The sequence below is a fragment of the Mus caroli genome, unplaced genomic scaffold (assembly GCF_978045245.1).
Source record: "Mus caroli unplaced genomic scaffold, Mus_caroli_1 scaffold_4, whole genome shotgun sequence".
Taxonomy (NCBI): Eukaryota; Metazoa; Chordata; class Mammalia; order Rodentia; family Muridae; genus Mus; species Mus caroli.
In genome coordinates, this window is record NW_028227259.1 from 35,129,285 (window position 1) to 35,153,957 (window position 24,673).

Below are 24,673 nucleotides of genomic sequence, written 5' to 3' on the forward strand. Positions count from 1 at the left end.
GGGTTTCTCTGTGTAGCCTTGACTGTCTTAGAACTTTCTCTGTAGACCAGGCTGGCCTCAAACTCAGAGATCTACCTGTTCTGCCTCCCAAGTGCTGGAATTAAGTTGTGCACCCCACTGCCAAACTATCATACACCATTCTTATTGATACATGTATGTAATTTTTTTGACCCTCATCTTTCCAAATCAAAATATCACTAATTTTTTTAGATGGTATTTTGGCAAAATGGGGAGAAAAGATGCCGAAAGATTACTTCTGAATCCTGGGAATCAGCGAGGTATTTTCTTAGTAAGAGAAAGTGAAACTACTAAAGGTATGGTTATTATATTATCATGTGCCTAGAATACCTTCCCCATAGTTTGGGGGAAGCTGGAGTGACTGTGCCCATCCCCCTCCCTCCCCAGGTGCTTACTCCCTCTCAATCCGTGATTGGGATGAGGTGAGGGGTGACAATGTGAAGCATTACAAGATCAGAAAACTTGACAATGGTGGCTACTACATCACGACCAGAGCTCAGTTTGATACACTGCAGAAGCTGGTGAAGCACTACACAGGTAAGTGAGCACTTCAGAGGAGGAATTAATCCCTTATGTTCTGTTTTGTGAAGACAAGTCTGTCAAGCTTTAATCTCATTCATATTTACACACAGTAAATGCCCAACGAATGTTGGTATTCTGGGTTGGGTTTTTGTTTTGTTTTTGAAAATTATTTAGTTGTGTATACATGTTAATGTGTGTGTATGCACACATGCTGGGGTACATGTGTGAAGGTTAGGTGACAACTGAGTGAGTCAGTTTTCTCCTTGCACTGTGTGGCTCCTATGGATGAAACTTAAGTTGTCAGGCTTGACCACAAGCACCAGCTTCCAAATGAGGAACAAGACTTGCATGTTGCACAGGCAGTATAGCAGGACCCTGACTCAGAAAAATAAAGAGTGATAATACCCGGAAACTAAATTGGATTATAGGATTGCATGCTCATATCAGACTGTTATTGAAATTGTTATGTCTTACTGGCACAGTATTTACATTGGAGTTCCAGATCATAATATATAATGCTAAGATAGATTGTGACAGTAAATTTAAAAGTGTGACAGCAAAGACCTTATTTATTTATTAAGTAGCTAAAATTAACTTGTAGTAGTATAAAAAAGCTTTCTCAGACCCGGAATTGTAGCTTAGTGATAAAGTGCTTAATTATGTGTGTGGAAGTGCCCCCCCACCCCCACCCCCCACCCCCCGCCCAGCACTGCAAAAAGGGAAAGATAAAGAATAGAGTCAAAAGCCCTCAGATGCCTTCTTTGATTTTCTTCTGTAGAAACTGAATCTATTAAGACCTCCTAAAATATAAACCCTACCAAATCCAATTTGAAGATGCCATTTCTTACCCAAGAAAAGTGAACTTAGCAACTATAGACATTCTTGCCTTTCAAGGACCTTTGAAAAGTGTTCTATTTTGGAGTCTTTGTGTCTTAAATTTTTTCATTGTCATTTAGATATGTAAATGCATGTGAGAGTCTTTAAATAATTAGTACTACAAGAGGGGAGGTTTCCATGGCAGTTATTCTGTGACAGTTAGCAGCAAACAAACTATCAAGTCAGACAACATGTTTGAAATTGATTGACTGTGTTACTGAGCTGGCATTACTTGTAATTGCCTTTGTTATAATGGATTTAAGTGGCTGCTTGATGAGAATGGGAGGAAATGTGTCCTAAAACAGGGAGAAGTTTTATAGAAGCAGGGTACACAAACCAAGCCGTTATGTATCCTGACTGGCTGTCTTCCGGTCTCCTTTATTTAAAATTCAGTCTCATGTCAACTTCTTCCCTGATTTTCAGAGTTTTACAAATTAGTTGTTATTAGAAATAACAACTAATAATGCATCTCCCTTGGGGATTACATGAATCTTAGTGGTCAAAAGAGGAGCTTTAAGCTGGGGTGCAGGTCTGTAATCCCAGCACTTAGAAGGCTAAGACAGGAAGAACTGAATTCAACTCTCAGATACCCTATGGACCTGCCAAAAAGTAGAGTGGAGATTTGGAGACAGACAGACTTGTGTTTGAGTGTTCTCATTTACCAGCTGGGACCTTGGGACAGTTCTCTAGCTTTTCCAATCCCGATTTATATAATGCTGATTGACATAATAACATAAGCATACATACTCAGTAAATATTAGCATAAAATGTATTTCTAAAGTGTTTCATTTGTATATATTTCATCATTCTTCTTATTGAAAGCTTCCCATGCTACATATCTTTTTAGAGTAAAACTGATAGGAGACTGATTTTAATTTAATGACAAGCTTTTTAAAAGAACAAATAATAAGCCAGGTATGGTGGCATATACCTTTTTTTAAAATATATTTTATTACGTATTTTCCTCAATTACATTTCCAATGCCATCCCAAAAGTCCCCCATACCCTCTCCCCTCTCCCCCATTTCCCTACCCACCCATTCCCATTTTTTGGGGGGGCCCTGGCATTCCCCTATATTGGGGCATATAAAGTTTGCAAGCCCAATGGGCCTCTCTTTCCATTGATGGCCGATTAGGCCATCTTCTGCTACATATGCAGCTAGAGTCAAGAGCTCCGGGGTACTGGTTAGTTCATAATGTTGTACCACCTATAGGGTTGCAGGTCCCTTTAGCTCCTTGGGTACTTTCTCCAGCTCCTCCACTGGGAGCCCTGTGATCCATCCACTAGCTGACTGTGAGCTTCCACTTCTGTGTTTGCTAGGCCCTGGCATAGTCTCACAAGAGACAGCTATATCAGGGTCCTTTCAGCAAAATCTTGCTAGTGTATGCAATGGTGTCAGCGTTTGGAAGCTGATTATGGGATGGATCCCTGGGTATGGCAGTCTCTAGATGGTCCATCCTTTCGTCACAGCTCCAATCTTTGTTTCTGTAACTCCTTCCATGGATGTTTTGTTCCCAATTCTAAGAAGGGGTACAGTGACCCCACTTAGGTCTTCATTCTTCTTGAGTTTCATGTGCTTAGCAGATTGTATTATATATCTTGGGTATCCTAAGTTTTGGGCTAATACCCACTTATCAGTGAGTACATATTGTGTGAGTTCCTTTGTGATTGTGTTACCTCACTCTGGATGATGCCCTCCAGGTCCATCCATTTGCCTAGGAATTTCATAAATTCATTCTTTTTAATAGCTGAGTAGTACTCCATTGTGTAAATGTACCACATTTTCTGTATCCATTCCTCTGTTGAGGGGCATCTGGGTTCTTTCCAGCTTCTGGCTATTATAAATAAGGCTGCTATGAACATAGTGGAGCATGTGTCCTTCTTACCGGTTAGAACATCTTCTGGATATATGCCCAGGAGAGGTATTGCTGGATCCTCCGGTAGTTCTATGTCCAATTAGACCACCAACAGATTGGGAAAGGATCTTTACCTATCCTAAATCAGATAGGGGACTAATATCCAATATATATAAAGAACTCAAGAAGGTAGACTCCAGAAAATCAAATAACCCCATTAAAAAATGGGGCTCAGAACTGAACAAAGAATTCTCACCTGAGGAATACCGAATGGCAGAGAAGCACCTGAAAAAATGTTCAACATCCTTAATCATTAGGGAAATGCAAATCAAAACAACCCTGAGATTCCACCTCACACCAGTCAGAATGGCTAAGATCAAAAATTCAGGTGACAGCAGATGCTGGCGAGGATGTGGAAAAAGAGGAACACTCCTCCATTGTTGGTGGGATTGCAAGCTTGTACGACCACTCTGGAAATCAGTCTGGCGGTTCCTTAGAAAAATTGGGCATATATCTTTAATCCTAGAAGCAGGTGAGTCTCTCTCTGAGTGCAGTCCAGGCCAGCCAAGGCTACATAGTGAGATCTACCTCAGAGATCGATCAAATAAATAAATAATCATATGATACACACACTAATATTCTATTTGACTTAAAAAGTAATTCATTTACAGTATACCCTGTTTATCTATCTAGAACATGCTGATGGATTATGCCACAAGTTAACAACTGTGTGTCCTACTGTGAAACCCCAGACTCAAGGTCTGGCCAAAGATGCTTGGGAAATCCCTCGAGACTCATTGCGACTAGAGGTGAAACTCGGTCAAGGATGCTTTGGGGAAGTGTGGATGGGTAAGAAGCCTGGACTTTGTTGTTACTTCATTTTGTTATAGAACCATAAATTAAAATAGCAAAATATGTACAATACATAGTTTATTATGTAGTATAACTTTTATTGTTGATTGAATTTTGGTCTAATATTCCTTGAAATACAGATTGAAAAAGTAAAATAAATTGTTTTCCTAGGAACATGGAATGGAACTACAAAAGTAGCAATCAAAACACTAAAGCCAGGTACAATGATGCCAGAAGCATTCCTTCAAGAAGCTCAAATAATGAAAAAGCTAAGGCATGATAAACTTGTTCCACTCTATGCAGTTGTTTCTGAAGAGCCCATTTATATTGTCACCGAGTTTATGTCAAAAGGTGCGTGCATTGTTTTTTAAAGGATTGTGTTATGATGAAACAACTTAGGGGTTTTTTTTTAAAGATTTATTTATTTATTATATATAAGTACACTGTCGCTGTCTTCAGACACACCAGAAGAGGGCGTCAGATCTCATTACAGTTGGTTGTGGGCCACCATGTGGTTGCTGGGATTTGAACTCAGGACCTCTGGAAGAGCAGTCAATGCTCTTAACTGCTGAGCCATTTCTCCAGCCCAGTTTTATTCTTACTTAGATTAAAAGCCATACAATATACCTTAGTCATATCATATCCTTTCTCAGATCCCCATTCAATCCACCCACCCACCAAACTTTATATTCTTTCTCAGAGAAAGACAGACAGACAAACAGACAAAAAGTCTGAGAAAAAAAAAAGACCAACACAAAATTAAAAACAAAAACATGAAGTTCATTTTGTATTGGCCAACTGTTCCTGAGCATGCAACCTTCCCTGGGGTGTTTTTGATGTACTCAGTGTCTCTCCATTGGAAAAGCTGATTGTTCCCTTTCTTAGCAGTTGTCAATTGCAAATAGGCTCTTGGTTAGGAGTTGAACCATGTGCTTTGCCTTCTCTGTGCTAGGATTTTGTCTATGTGAACTGTGCATGTATTGTGCATGCTCTCACAGTCTTTGTGAGTTCATTGTGTATCAGATTTGCTGGGTCTATCATGGAGTCATCCACCACCTCTTGCATAGACCCCTAAGCCTTGCGGGGAGAGGTATGATCCATGTAGAGTGTCTAACCCTGATCTCATTTAGAGCTCAATGTTCCAAAATCTCTTACCCTGCATGTTGCTCAGTTGTGCCTCTTTGTGTTAATTACCATCTCCTGCAAAAAGTCTCTCTGATGGTGGTTCCGTGATGCACTTGTCTAGGGATATAGCAGTATGTTGTCAGGGGTCCTTTTATTGCTTTGTTCATTGAACAGAATAATTGTAGATATTCCCTAGGGCCCATGATCTCAGAGGTTCATGGCCTCATTAACACGGTCATATGGGTTCTGTCTTTTGAAATGGGCCTTTTAAGTCCAACCAAAAGATGATTGGTTCCTTCCATAATACTCAGGTCCCGATTGTACCAATGAGTTAGCTGGCAGGCAGATTGCTACTGTAACTCACAATGTTCATAGTTCAAAGAGCTTGGTTACTTTTCTCCCTTAAGATGACATTTATTTGTGTATTTTGCATGTATATATGTATGGTTCCATGTGTGCTGTGACACGTGTGAAAGTCAAAAGACAGTTTGCATTTAGTCTTGGGATCAAAGTCAGGTTACTAGTCTTGGCAGCAGGCACCTTTACCTACTGAGCCCTCTTTCCTCCATTTTTATTTCCTCTATTTTTATACATTCAGAGTTTTGTCTTTCTAACATGATTTTTCTGTAGACGTTAGAAAAGAAGAAATTTGATACTTTTTTAATGGAATAGTATTTATTCCTAGTTATCCCACAGGATCTTATGAGACTTGAAAGGAAAATTAAGCAGCCTGAGTCTTTTGAAAGTAGATTTAACTAAAGGAAATAGATTGCTAGGGCAGTAGAAAAGTTAAATTAAAGTGATAAACCTGTATCTATAGCACTAAGGCAAAAACATTAGAGGGAATCATTTTTGCCTCATTTTTTATAAATACAGTTCTTACAGGATTTCTAGAAACTCTTTTTCCCTGCTGTCATTTGAAATTTCTCATCCTCCCCAACCCAGGCACAGGTGGGCTCTTACCTAACAGCTAATTAGAGCCAGGGGCAAAGCCAGGCAAGATTGATACTATTTCTAGGCATTGATGCTTTAGAATAGGAGCCAGCGAGTGATGAAATGATGCTGATTAGCCTGAATCTATCCTATTTGGATTGTATCTATTTTTAAATTTAAATTTTTTACTTTTTTGAATCAAACTAGTTACTATTTTGTCATCTTCTCTATTAGTTCACCTTAGCTGATGATATAGTTCCCTCTAGTGGTGGTAGGGGCATCTACCCACTATAAATTTGCAACGGGGGAGGGGGGAATCTCTCTAAAAGGACTGAAAATAATTGCCTATTAATTGATAACCAACATATACCTAAAGTACCAAAGTATGTGTCTTTTTTGGAAGGTGTTTGGGCTGCAAACACCTTCCACCTCTGGCATTGAATGAGTGCATTAAATAGAGTAGGACAGGAAGTGATAAAAGGACAAGAAAGACATTTAAATCAAGATATTTCTAGTGTAAGAAGTCAAATGAAGGTAAGTATAATGGACCATCTACGTAGCTCAATTATTGACTCTTTAAAAGTGGGAGAAAATGCTAGAATTCTGTTCTATAACTTCATTAATTATTTGCAGGTGAGAGATTTAGAATATAACAAAGACCTGTCTGGTTTTAAAATGCAGTAATTCCTCATTTTACTATTTAGTTGTTTAGCAGTAGACCCTTACAACCCATCAAAGCTTATTGCCTCCTGTGCTTTGTCATTATATTGCTTCATGTGCAGACAGATTTTCTTGTTGTTCTTGATTTCTGTGTTGTGTTTTCTCCTGCTGATGTGATGACAATCAAACCCAGGGTCTTGCATATAATAAGAACACGCTCTACCACTGAGTGAGCCTGGCCCCAGCCTTGCCCATAAGTTCTGCTCATGTTGTTCTCATTCCTGAAAATTTGTTTCCCTCTCTTGACCAGTTCTACCAATTATGCTTCCCTGGTCCAGTGTGCAATCCATCAGCAAACCAAATATTCAATTGCCATTTCTCTTTTGAGTCTTTTAATCTGAAACCTTCTTATGAAAATGTGTGTTTATTTTTTGTTGTTTTGTTTTTATAAAAGTGTGTCTTGATTTGGGTATGATCTTAACTAACAGTAGAGAGAGAACAACCAGACCTTTGCTGAATTTGTCATACTTTGCTATCCCTATAGTGCTATCTCCTAACACTAAGAGCTATATATCAGACCACCTCTTTGTAATTATAACTACCCCAGGATATTCCCAGTTGGCTGAAAAACATTTTTATATATTTTATATATACACAAAATACAAATATACACATACAAAAACTTTTATATACACACACACTATATATATAGTGTGTGTGTGTGTGTGTGGTTTGATGATTTATTTTATTTTATTTTATTTTGGTTTTCCAAGACAGGGTTTCTCTGTGTAGCCCTGGCTGTCCTGGAACTCATTCTGTAGACCAGGCTGGCCTCGAACTCAGAAATCCGCCTGCCTCTGCCTTCCAAGTGCTGGGATTAAAGGTGTGCGCCACCACTGCCCGGCTGGTTTGATGATTTAAGGTTTTAAAGAGTACTTACTTCCATTTTAATGTAATGTTTGAATTTTTCTAGAATATCTTTCTGTCTCTTACAGGGAGCTTGTTAGATTTCCTTAAAGAAGGAGATGGAAAGTATTTGAAGCTTCCACAGCTGGTTGATATGGCTGCTCAGGTAGTTGCATATGTATATATATATATACATACATACATATACACATACACATACATATATATATTATATATATATATATATATATATATATATACACACACACATATATATCAATTTTAATTGAAAGCATATGTTTAAAATGCAGAAGAATCTTGGCATAATGTTAAAATTTTGTGTAATGAAATAATAGAATTTTAGGAGAGGAAGGAACATTGGCGCTAGTTCCGTGTGAGCTCCTTAGTAGCAGAGCCAGTATTAGACTGCTGTAGCTCTCTCAGTCAGGTGCTGCCCTGTGTCATATGGCCTTTGACACATTTCATCCATAAGTGCAAAGTTTGTATTTACATTTCAGCAGATAAATTTAAGAAAATTAAGATGGGCTGGGTGTGGTGGCAGCACATGCTTTTAATCCTAGCACTCAGGAGGCAGAGGCGCAATCTCTGACTCCAAGGCCTGCCTGGTCTGCAGAATGAGTTTTAGGACTATACAGAGAAGCTGTCTTGAAAAACCAAACAAAAAGAAGAAAGAGAGGGAAAGACAAGAAAACTAAGGTGGATGAAGGTTATTCAGAAAGAAAAGGAAGGAAGGCAGGCAGGCAGACAGACTAAGATAGATGAAGGTTATTCCAAATATTAAAACCTGAAAGTGTGCTGAAATTTTTTTGTTTATTCTAGTCTAAGACAAGAATTCAGATAATATACAGGTAAGAATTAGTCTTTTATACTTCTGAATTTTGCTTGCAAAGTTTCTATTAAGATAGATGCAAGTATTGCAGGCACTATTTATTGGCTACAGTTGATGAGCTTGCTTCTGCAGCTCTTATCTATCACTAAGAATCCACATATCCATAACATCTGATAATGTAGAGTAACTTCAGAGGAGACAGGCATGTACAAGGCTCTTTGTTCAAGGCTATTAGGCACTTCTCTTGGAAAAATGGCAGACCTTTTTTATTACAAGAAACAAACAAAAAACCTTAAGTAAATAACCTGGGCTTTATGAGCCACCTACAAACTCTGTTGGGCCTCATTATTTTTCACTGCCCTTTAAAAAATGTTAAAGCCTTTTTTTTTTAAACTCCTTAAGGCATATGAAAATGTGCTGTTGGCACATCTGACTGACGAGCTATAATGTGTTGGTACTTCAGCACCTTAGATTTGTGTTGGTTTTTGTTTTGTCTTATGATGCACTTCTTCTAACCGTTGACCAGAAAATAGGACATTGTGCTGGCCATAGTGATATGTTGGGGGTTTTTTTGTCCTTGTAGTGTTAGGATATAAAAATTTAGCTTTTCTTTGCTCTTGTTCTTTTGGTTTTTTGTTTGTTTGTTTGTTTGTTTCGAGACAGGGTGTCTCTGTATAGCCCTGGCTGTCCTGGAACTCACTTTGTAGATCAGGCTGGCCTCGAACTCAGAAATCTGCCTGACTCTGCCTCCTGAGTGCTGGGATTAAAGGCATGTGCCACCACGCCCAGCTTTGTTGCTCTTGTTCTTGTTGCAGAGTTTTTTGTTGTTGTTTTTGTTGTTGTGTTCTAGACTGTCTATTACTGTCATTGTTTTTGAGCTACCCAGTTTTTCAACAGTTTAACAATAAGTGTCTTTTTCCCTTTGCATCATATATTTTGCATTTTTTCCTCTCCTAAGATTGCTGATGGCATGGCTTATATTGAAAGAATGAACTATATTCACCGAGATCTCCGAGCTGCTAATATTCTTGTAGGAGAAAATCTTGTATGCAAAATAGCAGATTTTGGCTTAGCAAGATTAATTGAAGACAACGAATACACAGCAAGACAAGGTAAAGTAACATACATAGATGCCTATAATCTAATGTCCTATGCTTATCTTAATACTACTTTGAATACCCAGAGCCTCGTGGAATATAGACAGTTCTGGTGGATAGCCAGGTCCCTGCCTGCTCCTGCCTGTGGGCTGTCAGGTAGGATGCAGCTTCAAAAGTCCTTTGTTGTGAGGCTGCCTTTTTGCCCATCATGTAACATGCATGTTCATGTAGACCTGGCACATAACTATCTGTAGACTAAATGCCTCTGAGTGGGTGTTTCGCATGTAGCAAAGCAGCTCTCTATGTGAGATCTGTTGGAAGTCAGTAGAATTTGGGGGAAAGGGGTATAAGAAGAAGGCCCAGCAAAACACTTGGAATGCAAAGCCTGATGGTCTATGTTTGACCCCTAGGATCCCTGTCACCTGTAATCCTAACATTTCTGTAGGAGGGGATGGAAGGTGAAGGTAGGAGAAGCATTCAGAAGCTGGCAGGCCAGCTAACCTGGAGTGGGTAGGTTAGCATCAGACGTGAGAGACCCTGTCTTGACAAGGTAGAAAAAAGAAACAACTCCCTAAAATTGTCTTGTCTGCTGTACCCATGCTGTGGCATGAATAGCCTCCACTCAAATGCATGTACAAATGCATATATGTATGCAAAAAAAAATTTTTGAAGCTTAAAAATAAAACAATTTTTAAAAAGTTACAATAAAAACAAATAGTTCTAGATTTTTCCAGAGGGCTCAAATATTGATATTATACATAAAATTATATCTGGTAACAACACTTCAGCTTTCTAATAGTTAATTCCTGCAAAGAACTTGACAAGATACTTTTGCATTATAAATATAGCAGATAAAATATCCTTGTTACTTTCTTTAGGATGTTAGCAGTAAATTTTATTTATCCTTTATGTGTGCATGTGTGTTTGTGTGTATGAGTATAGATACACACATGATACAGTAAGCATGCAAAGGTCAGAAGACAACCTTGGGCATCTTCCCATCTTGTTTGAAATTTAATTTCTTGTTTCCCAGTATAAGGCTAGGACTAGCTGTCTGCAAACTTCCTGACGTTTTCTTGTTTCCACTTCCCCTCACCGTAAAAGACTAAGATTGCAAACACTAGTTATAGCTTTACATGGGTCTAGGAAGCCATATTCAGGTCCTCAAGTGCGCAAGCTCTGACCCATGAGCTAGCGCCTGTCTCACTTGGGGAATTGTTATTTAAACTGTTGTCTCAGATTGAAGGTGATTCCCAATCAAGCATTATTTCTTCCTACTCCAAGGTGACATCAGCAGTGTCTAGAAACAGTTTTGGTTGTTCCAGTTTGGGAACTACTATCAACATCTGATAGATATGCTGTGACATACAGACTAATAATCAAACACAGAAGATAATTACATGCCCATAATAGTCAGCATTGCCAAGGTAGAAAAACTATGATTTAGCTCCAGGTTTGGGGATTTTTGTTTTTGTTTTTGTTTTTTGAGACAGGCTTTCTCTCTGTAACCTTGACTGTCCTGGAACCCACTCTATAGAGCAGGCTGGCCCCTGACTCTCTGAGTGCTGTGATTAAATATGCCTGCCATCATCACCCAGTAAGCTCCTGTTTTTTAAAAGTATTTATTTTTATTTTATGTGTGGGTGTTTTGCTTGCATGTTATGTCTGTGCACAGCGTGCATGTAGTACCTGTGGAAGCCAGAAGAGGGTGTCAGATCCTCTAGAACTGGAGCCACAAATGGAAGTTAGCTGTTAGGTAGGTGCTGAGGATCAAGCCATTCCCTCTAGAAAAGCAGCTAGTGCTCTTAACTTCTGAGTCATTTCACTGTCTTCTCTACTTCTTTGCTGTCTCTACCCCTATGTATACTTACCTCCAAGTAGTCATAGGTTCCTGTAATCCTTACTTAGAAAATCCTCACCATTTGTTTAAGGCTAATTTAGCTGCCACTCTCTAATGAAACCTCTTGTTATTGTGACAGATGAAAATCGAATGATATTTTCCTAATATCTAAGAACTCTTTATTTATGTTGTAAATATATATATATGTGTATATATAATCACCTCAAGCATATACATTACCAATAATTTTATTAGCATAAGTACACAATTTTCTGGCAGCTTTATTGTTTGTGTACCCATAATGCTTGTGTATTAAAATCATATATTAAATATTTGTGTAAATGAACATGGCGTTTTTAAAATGGTAACACAAGGGTAGGTGAGATTGTTCAGCTGGCAAATGTGCTTGCTTCTCAAGCCTGGTGACCTGAGTTTGATTTTTGGAACCCATGTAAAGGTAGAAAGGTAGAGCCAACTCCACAAAGTTGTCCTCTGACCTTCATACAAGTTTCGTGGCACATGCACACAACCAAACACACAACAAAAAATATGATAGCACAATAAAAACTTATGCAAAGACAGCACAAAATACAGAAATGATTATAAGCAAAAGCCAGTAGCTATTAGATCTAACGGAATATGCCTTCAAACATAATTAGGTACAGCCACTGGATGTCAGGTGACCCTGAAGTTGTTGATTTTACAATAGTATATATAGTATGTCATGTCTCTAAACCTAGCACTTGTGAGTGAGAGGTGGAAGGATCAGTATTCACAGTCATTCTCCAATAGATAGCATGTTAGAGACTAGCTGACCCTTCCTCAAAAAGCTCAACAAGGGGAGAGAGAGAGACTTGTACATGAAGTTTTAATTTTTGTTCACCTCATACTATACACACACACACACACACATATAGCCGTGCATGTGAGCACAAATAAACAAGCAAAAAATAGTTACAGATTTAGTTTGATTTAGCTAATGATTGTAACCCCAGCTTTCAGGAGGCTGAGACAGGATTGTGAAAATTTAAGGCCAGCCTAAGGTAGGTGTGTGTGCATGTGTGTATAGATAGATAGATAGATAGATAGATAGATAGATAGATAGATAGTTAGGTAGGTAGAGATTGATCAAGATTTTATAATCTACATTTCTGTCTTATTAAAACCTCTACTACTGTATTATTGAATCATTTTCTGTTCCTACCAGCAACTTTTTATATCATTAAATAAAAGAAAAAAACCAGACTTAGTGTAAAAATTTTAAGTTAGTGCTGTTTTCCATATATTTTCTGTGTTTGAAGACTTAAACACATAGAATTGGGATAGTGATAAAGATTAGGCCTGTGTACCTTACATTTACACAAGTATTCTTTAAAAACACTTAAATTGTCAATATTGTTTATAGGTGCAAAATTTCCAATCAAGTGGACAGCTCCTGAGGCTGCTCTGTATGGTCGATTTACAATAAAGTCAGATGTGTGGTCATTTGGAATTCTACAGACAGAGCTGGTAACAAAAGGAAGAGTGCCATATCCAGGTGAGCTTGTGTTTCTCTTTAGCTCTTTAGTATCTCAGCATAGGTTTTAGTGAGGGATACACTCAGCAAAAATGTGAGGGAGAAAGACTTTTTTTTTCACACCCCCTTTAATTGGGTGTATAGTAGCTCGTGAGAGCTAGAATCCTTTAGCAAGCACAGGAAGTATAACCTGTATTCTTCTGTAAGATGTTTTCCCAAAAAGTCCTTTTATCTGTTGTGTTCCTCAGATCAGAAGCATATCTTAAATATCTAGGTTATATTTGCTCCCCCACCCCAAGTAATATTCTTTTCTAGAAGTGTGACATTCTAGACTCAAAAGATTGTTTTGAGAAGAAATGTTTTCTCTTTAATAAGAAGAGGGCAGGGAAAAACTACTCTAAAAATTTCCTCTTTTTTATGTCTATATAGGTTTGGGGGAGCAAGAAGAAATTTTAGCTTAATTGAAATTCAGCTATAATTGAATATTCCTTCAACCTGTTACCTCTCAAACATTCCACTGAAGTTAGCCTAATAGTTGAGGAATGTGAGAATGTAGAAAATGCAGTCTTCAAGAAGAATTGCTCTACTGATCTTCTGTTTCATGCCATTCCTTAACACTTGAGCTGTAGTTGTAGTGCTGTTGTAGTCTGTGGTCCACATCCTTTCATTGTGTGCTGACACATACAGCTCTCCTCACTTAATGGTCACTGCTCATCACCCTGTCCAGTAAGATTCTGCTTCTGTCTTAATCCGTGGTCAACCTTTTTTTTATTAATTTTTTTTCATACAATATATTTTTAACATTTTTCCTCCCATTTTCCTCACCTCTCTACCCACCCATCTTTGGTTTTTTTCCCTCCATTTCAAAAAACAAAACCCCACAAAATGAAAGTCAAAACAAATAAGTAAAAGACCAATAAGACCAAAAAAAGAAAAAACATGCCACACCAGGCCTGGTGTATACCTTTAATCCCAGCACTCATAGAGGTAGGTGAATCTCTTTAAGTTCTAGGCTAGCGCAGTGTACAGAGCTAGTTCCAGAACAGCCAGAGCTACACAGAGGAACCTGTCTTGAAAAACAATAAGAACAACAACAAAAGTCTGCAGATATATATTAAGTTCATTTTTGTTGAGTAGCTACCCCTAAGCATATGGTCATACCCCATATAGGAATGTGGTTAATGTACCAAGTGACACTTCATTAGGGAAAACTAATGTTTCTCTTTGTTAGGTTATAAGTTGCAAATACCTAATGATTAGGGATGGGACATCATACCTAATTTCCCCTTTCAGTGCTGGGACTCCATTGGGCTTGAACCTGTACAGATTGTGTGTTACAAAAGTCTGGGAGTGTGTACACACAACAGTCCTATTGTATCTGGAAGACAGTGTTTCTTTGGAGTCAACGATCACCTCTACCTTTACAATCTGTCTGCTTCCACATAGGGGCTGAACATTGGGGGGCTTTGATGAAGACATCCTGTCTTAGTTATGGTTTAAATTGCTGCAGTGAAACACCATAACTAAAAAACAAGCTAGGGAGGATAGGGTTTGTTCAACTTAACTTCCACATTGCTGTTTATCACTGTTAGGAACTCAAACAGAGCAGGAACCTGGAGGCAGGAGCTGATGCAGAGGCCATCGAAGGGTCCTGCTTACTGGCTTGTTTCACATGGCTTGTTCAGCCTGCTTTATATATATATATATATATCCCAGGACTAGTCCAGGAATAGCATCACCCACCATGAATTGGACTCTCCCCCTTCTATCACTAATTGAGAAAATCCCTTACAGCTGGATCTTACAGAGGCATTTCCTCCATTAAGGCTTCTTCCTCTCTGATGATTCCAGCTTGTATCAAGTTGACACACAAAACCAGCCAGTACACCTCATTTAGGACTGTTTTTTTTTTTTTTTTTAAATCTCTCAATCTCTGCACATTTTCTAGTTGTGGGACTCTGTGTTAATGTCCATCTTCTGCAAGAAGAAACTTCTCTGATGGCTTAAGTGAGTTCTCTGTCTGATAGGACTTAAGACACTGAACTATGGCTATAGCAATATGTCGTTAGGAGTTTTTACTATGCTCCTTTAGCCAAATAATAATAGTTGTTTCCCCCAAAGGTCCATTGGGCATCTATCTTCGTTTCTTGGCCACTTTGGCAGTGTCAGGTATAGGTTCCATCTCTTAGAGTATGCCTTAAATCCTTTCAGAAAGTGTTTGGTTATCCCCATAACCTTTGTGGCACTGTTGCACCAGTCTGTCTTGCAGGCAGACTGCTGTTGTAGGTAGCTGGGGGATAACTGATGATTTCTCTTCCAGTGCGGGCAGAATGCCAGGAATGCCAATCATTAGTCATGAATCTTTGTATCAGGCAGCAGCTCACCTGTAAAACCCTGCTCCATGTCATTAGTAAATGTTGCCCTTACCATCAGGTTGTGGAGAACAACCAGGAACCTGGGCAGGAGCCTGTGATGTTTGACAGGGGGTTTCACTGGGACCCCTTCATCACAAGACATTTCTGACACTGGTAGATTTTCTTGGCGGTACACCATGTCTAGTTGAGACATTGTCTCCCCGAATATTTGGTGACTAAATTCTTAACATATATGAAAACCTTATTTCCACATATGTAAAGAAATATGATTTTTTAAACAAATCCAAAAATATACACTGGAGAATAAAACAGCATCTTGAGGCTAATGGTACTGGTCAGACTGGATGGCTCCATGTAGAAGAATCCATATATATATATGTGTGTGTGTGTGTATATATATATGTGTGTGTGTATATATATATATATATACATATATATATATATATATATATTTCCCTGCACAAAATCTCTCATGGGTCAGGGACCTCGACGGACATATGAAGCAGTGACTGTGAAGGACTTGCTTACCCTGTCTTACTAGAATGGCAGTCAACTTCCCTGGATCCATCTGTCCGTTCTGGACAGGATTTTGTCTATATTTGAAGCATAGGCTAGCTTACCACAATTGAAGCAACTCCAGATGGAAGTTACTCATACCTACCATCTTCTTTGAAGTGGAGTGGGGGTTCTGTCTGTCAGGAGCAGACCTGTCTCATTGTCAAAAAGATAATTAACAAAACATTTCAAATGTCATATTCTGTGGATCTCTGAGGTTTCAAAAACTAATTATCTGTAGTATATCTGAATTGTCCAAACATTGTTTATTTTTAACTATTTACTGTCTGAATAACCTTGCAAACATCTCACTATAATTAACTAAACTAGTATCTAATATGAACTTAAGTTTGACTGACTATTGTAGTTTTATTTCTCTCAGTTTGTAATAGCAAATGTAATAGCAAATCTCCTTCGTGCTGAGAACCTGATTGTGGGGGTCCTGAGCAGATACTATTTCTTACAACGTTGACGTTCTGAATTACACACAAGACATTAGGTTTTAACAGTAAATGTACTGTCAAATCACCTGGTTCTTCCTTGGCAAGACCTGGCTTCAGGTTTTGTTTAATTTTGCCTCTTCTACTAGAGCACTGTTGTAGAAACACAGTCCAGTGGTCAGAGCACTCTGCAGGCAAGCTCTCCTCTTGCAGGGAAGGTGCACAGAAGTCTGGAGCTCAGATCCACCTCTTGAGTCCCAGGGTCAGAGCCTTCCCTGGAGGCAAACTCTCCTCTAGCAGGGAAGGTGCCCAGGCGTCTTGGGTCCCAGCTCTGTCTCCTGGCTGAGGATGAAGGCCCGAAGGGACCCTGTCCAAGCCCATGTGCTCTCTCCTGCGTAGACTGGTCTCAGTGATCCCAAGATTCTGGGTGGGCTAGGGCCTGCCTTTGTCCTTTGACCCTGTTGCTGCTAGCACCAGACCCTCTGGGTTTTTTGGAGCTGATGTTGCGTTCCACTCACCAGTGATCTCAAGATCCCAAGTGTGCCAGGGTGCCTACAGCGTGGAGACTCCTCTGGGGACCTTGGGGCCCTCCACCGAGATTGCGCCTAAGATCATTATTTTATTGCTTCCTAACACAATCATAATGCTGGATAAAATCTACTTCTGCCCTCAATATACTAGTAAATATAGCCAGAGGGGGGAAAACACTTAAATTAAGGAATTTCACTTTGAGGTTTTAGTCATGGTCTACTTTCCATTTTGGCCACAATAGACAATCTAAAATCTGCTATCTTGCTACAAACAACTACAGATTTAAACAGATCCATAATCCAGTTGTTTTTTTTGTTTGTTTGTTTGTTTGTTTTTTATTTCATGGTGATCAAGGAAGCTTCCTTTTTTTAAAAATGAGTCCCATATTTACATAACATTTCTCCCCAATATTTTCTAAGTGGGCATACTGATGGAAGTCAAAACGAAGACATCAGTTTTTGTTTGTTTCTGTGGGTTTTTTTATTTGTTTTAACTGAACAAAGGAGAAAGAAGTCTAAGGAGGAACCTGTAAGAATGGAGCTGATAAATAAGGAGACTAACGTCTCATTAAATAGCCAACCTTAGTCAGCACCTCAAACAGTTTTGTACTCTGAGGGTTAAGAAAGGTCACATGAGTAAAGTTCTCGTGAGTTCAAGCTGTGTAAAATTCCCATAGAGGCATAAAGAGGATAGTTTTAACATCTAATTGATTTACAACCACAAACTAATGAACTATCTGAAGTAAACTCAAGTCCTATGCTACACCTAGGAGGAGCACAAAAACACATTCCAATAATAATTTCATGTTTTTCAAGAAACTTAGGTCACAAGACTTGTTTTCTTGGAATGTTCTCATAAGCACTCAGAATTCTCCTCACATGACACTATTCCTGGACTGTGTTTCTACAACAGTGCTCTAGTAGAAGAGGCAAAATTAAACAAAACCTGAAGCCAGGTCTTGCCAAGGAAGAACCAGGTGATTTGACAGTACATTTACTGTTAAAACCTAATGTCCTGTGTGTAATTCAGAATGTCAACGTTGTAAGAAATAGTATCTGCTCAGGACCCCCACAATCAGGTTCTCAGCACGAAGGAGATTTGTTTGCCTCTGTGGGAGAGGGCAGTGAATAAGAGACAGACAAGAGATAGAGGATATGGAGAAGGGGAGGGAAGCAGGGGAGAGGGAGAGAGAGGGGTATTTGTCATGGAGGACAAAGAACTGCCTCTGGATAGAGACAGATGTGGCCCCTTGGGCAAATGGAGGCTTATAAAGGTAGAGGGGGAAATTCCATGTAAGGATAAGGTGTTTAATTTTAATTGGGTGTATTCATTAGGTGAGCCAAAGGAGGCTTGTTTTGTTTTGTTTTTTTGAGACAGGGCTTCTTTCTCTGTATAGCCCTGGCTGTCCTGGAACTCACTTTATAGACCAGGCTGGCCTCAAACTCAGAAATCCGCCTGCCTCTGCCTCCTGAGTCAAAGGAGGCTTTTGATTGCTAGACTTCAATACTTTGATAGCTGGGCCTTAGTGGTCAGCTTCAGGAGGAGGAAGTGGCCAAATAAAGGAATAGACCTTAGTGGCTAGCTTTAGGTATGTAGTCTAATGGTTTTTAGAGCAAGACAAGGCCTACCAGAGCCATGCCCACCATGCTCAAGCTGGTCAGAGTCCCTTCAAACATAAAATAGGTCTATTGGTGCAAAATTTTATATTCTGTAGAAGAAAAATAAAGTCACAATTATTTATTGCAGTGGTTCTCAAGTTTCCTAATGACCCTTTAACACAGAATTCTCATGTTGAGGTGACCCTAAACCATAAAATTATTTTTGTTGCTACTTCATAACTCTAAGTTTGGTATTGTTATGAATTGTAACATAAATATTTAATATGGAGGATCTCTTGGTATATGACCCTTGTAAGAGGTTGTAGCCCACAGGTTGAAAACCGCTGATTTAGTGGGAGGAGGAAAGAGCCGTTTTAGTTACTGTGAAATGACAGTGTGACCAAGGGAAGCACTTGACTGAGGAGCTGCCTTCAGTTTCAGAGGCTCAGTCCAGGGTCCCCAGGGCAGGGAGCACACAGACCTGGCAAGGGAGCAGTACTGGAGAGCATTATATCCTGATGAGCAAGCGCCAAGCAGAGAAAGAGAAAGAAACATTAGTCCTGGCATTGTCCTAGTGACACACCTCCAACAAGGCCTAATCCTAAGGCCAAACAATTCAATTAACTGGTGACTAAGCATATTTGAACCTATCTCATTGAGGCCATTCTCATTCAAATGCCCATAAACCTGGTATAGCTTTGTGTGCTTTAATTCCAGTACTTGAGAAGGAAAAACAGGTGGATCTTTGTGAGTTCCAGACCAACAGACAACAAAGTAAGACCATATCTCCTCTAGGAGACCCTAAAGCCTGCCTACATGATGACATACTTCCTTCAACAAGACCACACATATTACAACAAGGCCATACCTCCTAATAGTGCCACTTCCCATGGGCCAAGCATATTCAAGCCACCACAGTCATATTAAAATACAGATTATTATTTAACATTTCTTTATATTAATTGATATGCCTTTTTACAAGATAAACTTGATGTTTCTTCAGCTACTAACTAGGATGTTTACTCTCTCTTGGTATTTATGGCCAGGACTGTTGTTTTTAATATTTGAATCTTAACATTAGGTATGGTAAATCGTGAAGTATTGGAACAAGTAGAGCGGGGATACAGAATGCCTTGCCCCCAGGGCTGTCCTGAATCCCTCCATGAATTGATGAATCTTTGCTGGAAGAAGGATCCTGATGAAAGACCAACATTTGAATATATTCAGTCCTTCTTGGAAGACTACTTCACTGCTACAGAGCCACAGTACCAACCAGGAGAAAATTTATAATCCAAGTAGCCTGTGTGCACAGATCTGCCAAAACAGAGAGACCTTGTGTGAGTTCTTCCTGCACAGAAATGAGAAGATATGCTTCACTCGGCATGTTTCTTATGGTAAACTGGAATTCCAGATATGGTTACTCAAAACCACTTTTTTTTTTTCTCCAAGCGTTAAACTCTAAAGTACCAATGATGCATCTTACAGCGTACTTCAAGGTCCAGAGAAAGTAGAGCTAGATAGTGTGATTGTGGATGTAGCATGGTAAGAAAGAGCAACAGGACTACTGTTTACTAGTCATTGCCTTTTCTTCCCCAAACTTGCCAAGAGAAAACTATTTATTGGTATGTATAAAACTTGGCTGTTACACCATAGTAAAATTCTAAGATCAAAGAACTATATGGGACCAAGTAATTCCATTCCAGTTTTTAAATTTTTCTAGAATTTTTTTTCTTAAAGTTTTTTTTTGTTTGTTTTGTTTTGTTTTTTCCCTGTTTAATAGTCAGCATGCACTCCTATCAGAGGCCTCCTTATGTGTGAAAATGGGCCAAGTCTTCCAAATGCAAAAGAATGGATTATAAACAGCATCAAAAACGTTGATTTTAAAAAGCCATGGAATTTAGAAACATAATACAGTATGTTCACACTTTGTCCAGAGAACTGGAAAGCAAAACAAATTTTTCATATCAGTCATGTCTTGAATTGTTCAGCTTTGAATAATGAAGGTAACCAGAAAGTGGATTAATCTTTTTACAAGGATGTATTAATTTTTAAAGGGTTATATACAATTGAAATTATTCTATCCAGTCCAAGAGAAAAATCTTTTAATATTTGCATAGCATAAAAATAAAAAACAAACCTAACATTTAAGCAGTCAATTTTAAAAAAATAAGTGGAGTACTATGAGGCGTTGCTAGTATGTTTTTATGACTATGGGCTCCACAAATAGAAAACATCGCTAGATCAGGGACTTGAATGCACTTTGCTTGTATTGAGTATAGAATAGGAGAGAAGAAAATGTATTTAAAGAAATATGAGAGAAGACATGTGAAAGTTCTACAGGTATTGGGATGGATGGAATGTCTAATGTTGGTGTTGTAGAGAAACAACATGGCTTTCTGGCACTCAGAGCTCCTCATTAGCTGTTTTCTTAGACTTTAAAAGTTTTAAAGTATGATTGTAAAACTAATTTTCTTATCATATACACTAAGTTTTATCTCCTCAAAATAGTGAGGATAAGGCTTTACCCTAATTTCAGTGGCCCAACTTTTATACAGAACCTTTTAGAACATCAAGTTTCAAATCCCTGTTGGAAACTTTACTTACATTACAAATATACTTGATGGTTATCATATTTTCCTTTTATAATATAATTAATTTGAGGAAAAATACTTACTGAGTAACTGTAATATAAGGGGGAGGCGGATTTTGCCCATTTAAAGTGCAGATGTAAAGCATTTAAAATGAGAGTTTTTCTAACTCAGAGATTATGAAATATTAATTTGAACTGAGTAGTATTAACAGTTTAAGGATCTAGCAAGTGAAAAATCGAGTCTGCTAAAAGTCTAATATTTATGTTTTAAAATATTTTATAGTTATACTTTAAGGCATTATATCAAGTTCTTTTTATTTTCAGAATATAATTTTGAACTACCATCAGTAAATATAAAAATGTGTGCCATGGTAAACATGTTCAAATTTTAAATGTGACAAGTGAACCTCATGCAAATTGGCAAAAGTTCTGGTACTAAAAGTTGTATTGGTTTTTCTTTGACTTAACCTATTCAGTCAGTACTGACTCCTCTGCCAAGAGGGGCTCCTGAGAAGACTGGGTCCTCTTGCCCTGATATCTACAGTCTGTGACATGAGTGTTTTAAAGGGCTTCATGTGAACTATGGTATTATAGTGTATCTAAGCATTCATTAAAGGGTAATAAAATATGTCTATGTACTAAAGCTGATCAGAAAAATAAGGCAGAAAAATTGATAGCGTTCTTTAGATTTTAACTAAATGGAGCAGCTCCTTATAATACAAATTGTATAGTAAGGAGGCAACACTAATCTAATATGTTTTCAGTTTAAATTGTTATGTATTTTTTAATTATCAAGAAAAAGAAACAGTTTTGTACATTTGAGGATTTTTTTTCAACAGCTTTCATCTGTGTTGTCTTAACGTGGAACTTTAACACACTTACCAGAAATGAAAGTTGTTAAAAAAGCAGCCTTCTAGCACAAACACTTTTTAAAGTAAATAATGGTAGCCTAAAACTTAATATTTTTATAAAATATTGTAATATTGTTTTATGAATTATTAAAATAAAATTCTTTGTTGAATGCATCTATGTATTCTTTTCTGTTGCTCTTTGTATTTCATTAACTTTGTAAATATTGGCATATTCTGAATTTATTCTTCCATTAGGAAAAAAATGTTCAGTTAGAACATCCTTGGATATCCTTAACAGAGTTAAAATCGTCTCTTCTTACATTTAGAATACTGTTGAATTTATTTCACATGACTAATTTCTTGTGTCTAGTAAGTGATATGTTCTAAAATTGTATCAGCAAATACAGTTACTGTATCACATAGGAACCCTTGGTGTTTTGAGTGAAGCTATTTAGGATACGTAGGCAGTATGGAGGCTGTAAAGTAGAGCAGCCACTCTGGGCCATTAGGAATTCACACACACATTTCTCTGTGTTCTACAATTCTCTTTTCAAAGGCTTAATGAAAATACAAATGTAAATGTCAAGTCAAAAGCCCTGATTATTTTCGGCACTATAATTGTGTTGATTACTTTTTACTACTGCTTCAAGTAAGATTTTCCCCTCTTCATGATTTCTTAAAAAACATTTTCAAATAACAGTAAATCAGCACGAAGTTTTCTTCAGTGCATTATTTATGGAGTATATTAACAATCCTATGGCATACATACTTCTAATCCCAACCCTCAAAAGGAAGAGACAGGCAGATCTTATTTCCAGGACAGCCCGGTCTACACAGACAGTTCCAGTCCAGCTAGGGTTACACAGAAAGCCCCTGTCTCAAAAAACCACATTTTTTTATATTTTGCTGATTAGTTTTTAATGTTATATATACTTGATTGACATTTAAGTTGTACATTTGTATTGTGTCAAGTATATTCCTTTTTATTCTTAGAAAGTATCTGTCACAATATTAAAAATTCTTATCACCTATTTTATAGTTTATGCTCTTTGTTTTTAACATTTTGAGTCATTTAGAAGCTATTGGACTATAAAACATGACATTACTGTTTGTTGTCTCTTACTTTCCTATGGTTTCCCAACACAGTATAAAACCAAGTCAGTCTTGTCTGTGCAGATCTTCTCTTGGATCTTACTGACTGTCATCTCACATCTGCGAGTCCACTGTTCTCAGGATGCCATTGCAGAGCTCCTGAAGACCATTGTTCTCTGGAGTCACAAAACTTACAGAATGAATCTCTATATAGGATTTATTAGATGGCTTACTTTGGTCCAGCTAATCCAACAATGGCTGGAAAGTCATGGAAGCCCCCTTGGAAGGAGGCTCAAATACCAGTGAAAGAATGGACTTGGGCTGGCTCAGTGGTTAAGAGCACCGACTGCTTTTCTGAAGGTCGTGAGTTCAAATCCCAGCAACCACATGATGGCTCACAACCATCCGTAGTGAGATCTGATGCCCTCTTCTGGGGTGTCTGAAGACAGCTACAATGTACTTACATATAATAAATAAATCTTTAAAAAAAAAAAAGAATGGACTTGCTAGCAAGGTGAGTACAAGCAGGCCAAGGGCAAAAGCAAACACTCCTCCTTCTATGACCTTCTATAGGCTTCCAGCAGAAACTGTGGCCCAGATTAGCTTTGATGTGAATTAAAGGTATGTCTCTCTCTTCCTAACTGAAAGGGTAAAGGCTTGTTTTCCTACCTCAAAAATCTGAAGATTACATGTAGTCAAATTGACAGCCAAGTCAAGAATAGCCTTGTCTATTAATTAACACACACACACAAAGCCAGTGTGCTAGATAAACCAAAACTATATCCTGCTAGCACTACTTCCTTCCTTAAAATCTGTTCTTTCCAGCCCTTATGCCAATGATGGGTTTTATTTTGTTTTTGCCTTTTTGTTGTTGTTTAAACCAGGAATGCTTAAACTTTTTCCATTTATGACTCCATTTTCTCTTTTAAAAAAAATTACATAACTGGGTAAAACTGATAAAGTCATAAATTGGTTTTGAAGTAAGTTTTGAGTATAATTTTACCATTAAACGCAGATAAAAATCACATTTACATACTAATGAGATAGAGGTACCACTTGTGTGTGTGCATGTGCATCTGTGTATGTTTGAATATGTGGTCTCAGGTAGCCTAGGCTGGTCTTAAACTTGCTTGTAACTGAGGCTGTCCTGGAACTACTACTTCTGCCTGCCAAGCGCTGGGACTACAGGCATGAGACATCACAGCCAGCTCTTTTTTATTTTTACACAAAGAATTTAATCTTGACTGAATATTTGATCACTCTACATAAATGCATTATATGAAATGCCAAAAGTTTGGGGCCATTTTAGGAACTATGAAAACTCTTTCCTAATCTAATGTTAGAAGTCTTTTGACAATGTTTTTCTTATGAAACTCAAGTCAGCAACATAAACAATGATTCATAAAATTAAACATTAAAACAATACAATTTAAAAACCCAAAGATAAGTTTGATGTTAACGTACTGGAGAATGGTAAGAAAATACTAATTTTCTTACTAATATCCAATATATATAAAGAACTCAAGAAGGTGGACTCCAGAAAATCAAATAACCCCATTAAAAAATGGGGCTCAGAACTGAACAAAATTC

General features: G+C 38.0%; 1 protein-coding gene across 2 annotated transcripts in view; it reads left to right on the plus strand.

Moving 5' to 3' along the window:
- Positions 1 to 22,165, plus strand: part of Yes1 (YES proto-oncogene 1, Src family tyrosine kinase) — a 62,884-nt gene extending 40,719 nt beyond the window's left edge. For both annotated transcript variants that reach the window (XM_021161697.3, XM_085836587.1), the window contains exons 5-12: positions 211 to 314; positions 406 to 555; positions 3,966 to 4,121; positions 4,296 to 4,475; positions 7,838 to 7,914; positions 9,557 to 9,710; positions 12,941 to 13,072; positions 19,632 to 22,165. In XM_021161697.3, the coding sequence (XP_021017356.1) occupies positions 211 to 314; positions 406 to 555; positions 3,966 to 4,121; positions 4,296 to 4,475; positions 7,838 to 7,914; positions 9,557 to 9,710; positions 12,941 to 13,072; positions 19,632 to 19,840 (1,162 nt within the window). In that variant the 3' untranslated portion in view covers positions 19,841 to 22,165. The remainder of the gene's footprint in view (positions 1 to 210; positions 315 to 405; positions 556 to 3,965; positions 4,122 to 4,295; positions 4,476 to 7,837; positions 7,915 to 9,556; positions 9,711 to 12,940; positions 13,073 to 19,631) is intronic.
- The last annotated feature ends 2,508 nt before the right edge of the window (positions 22,166 to 24,673 follow it).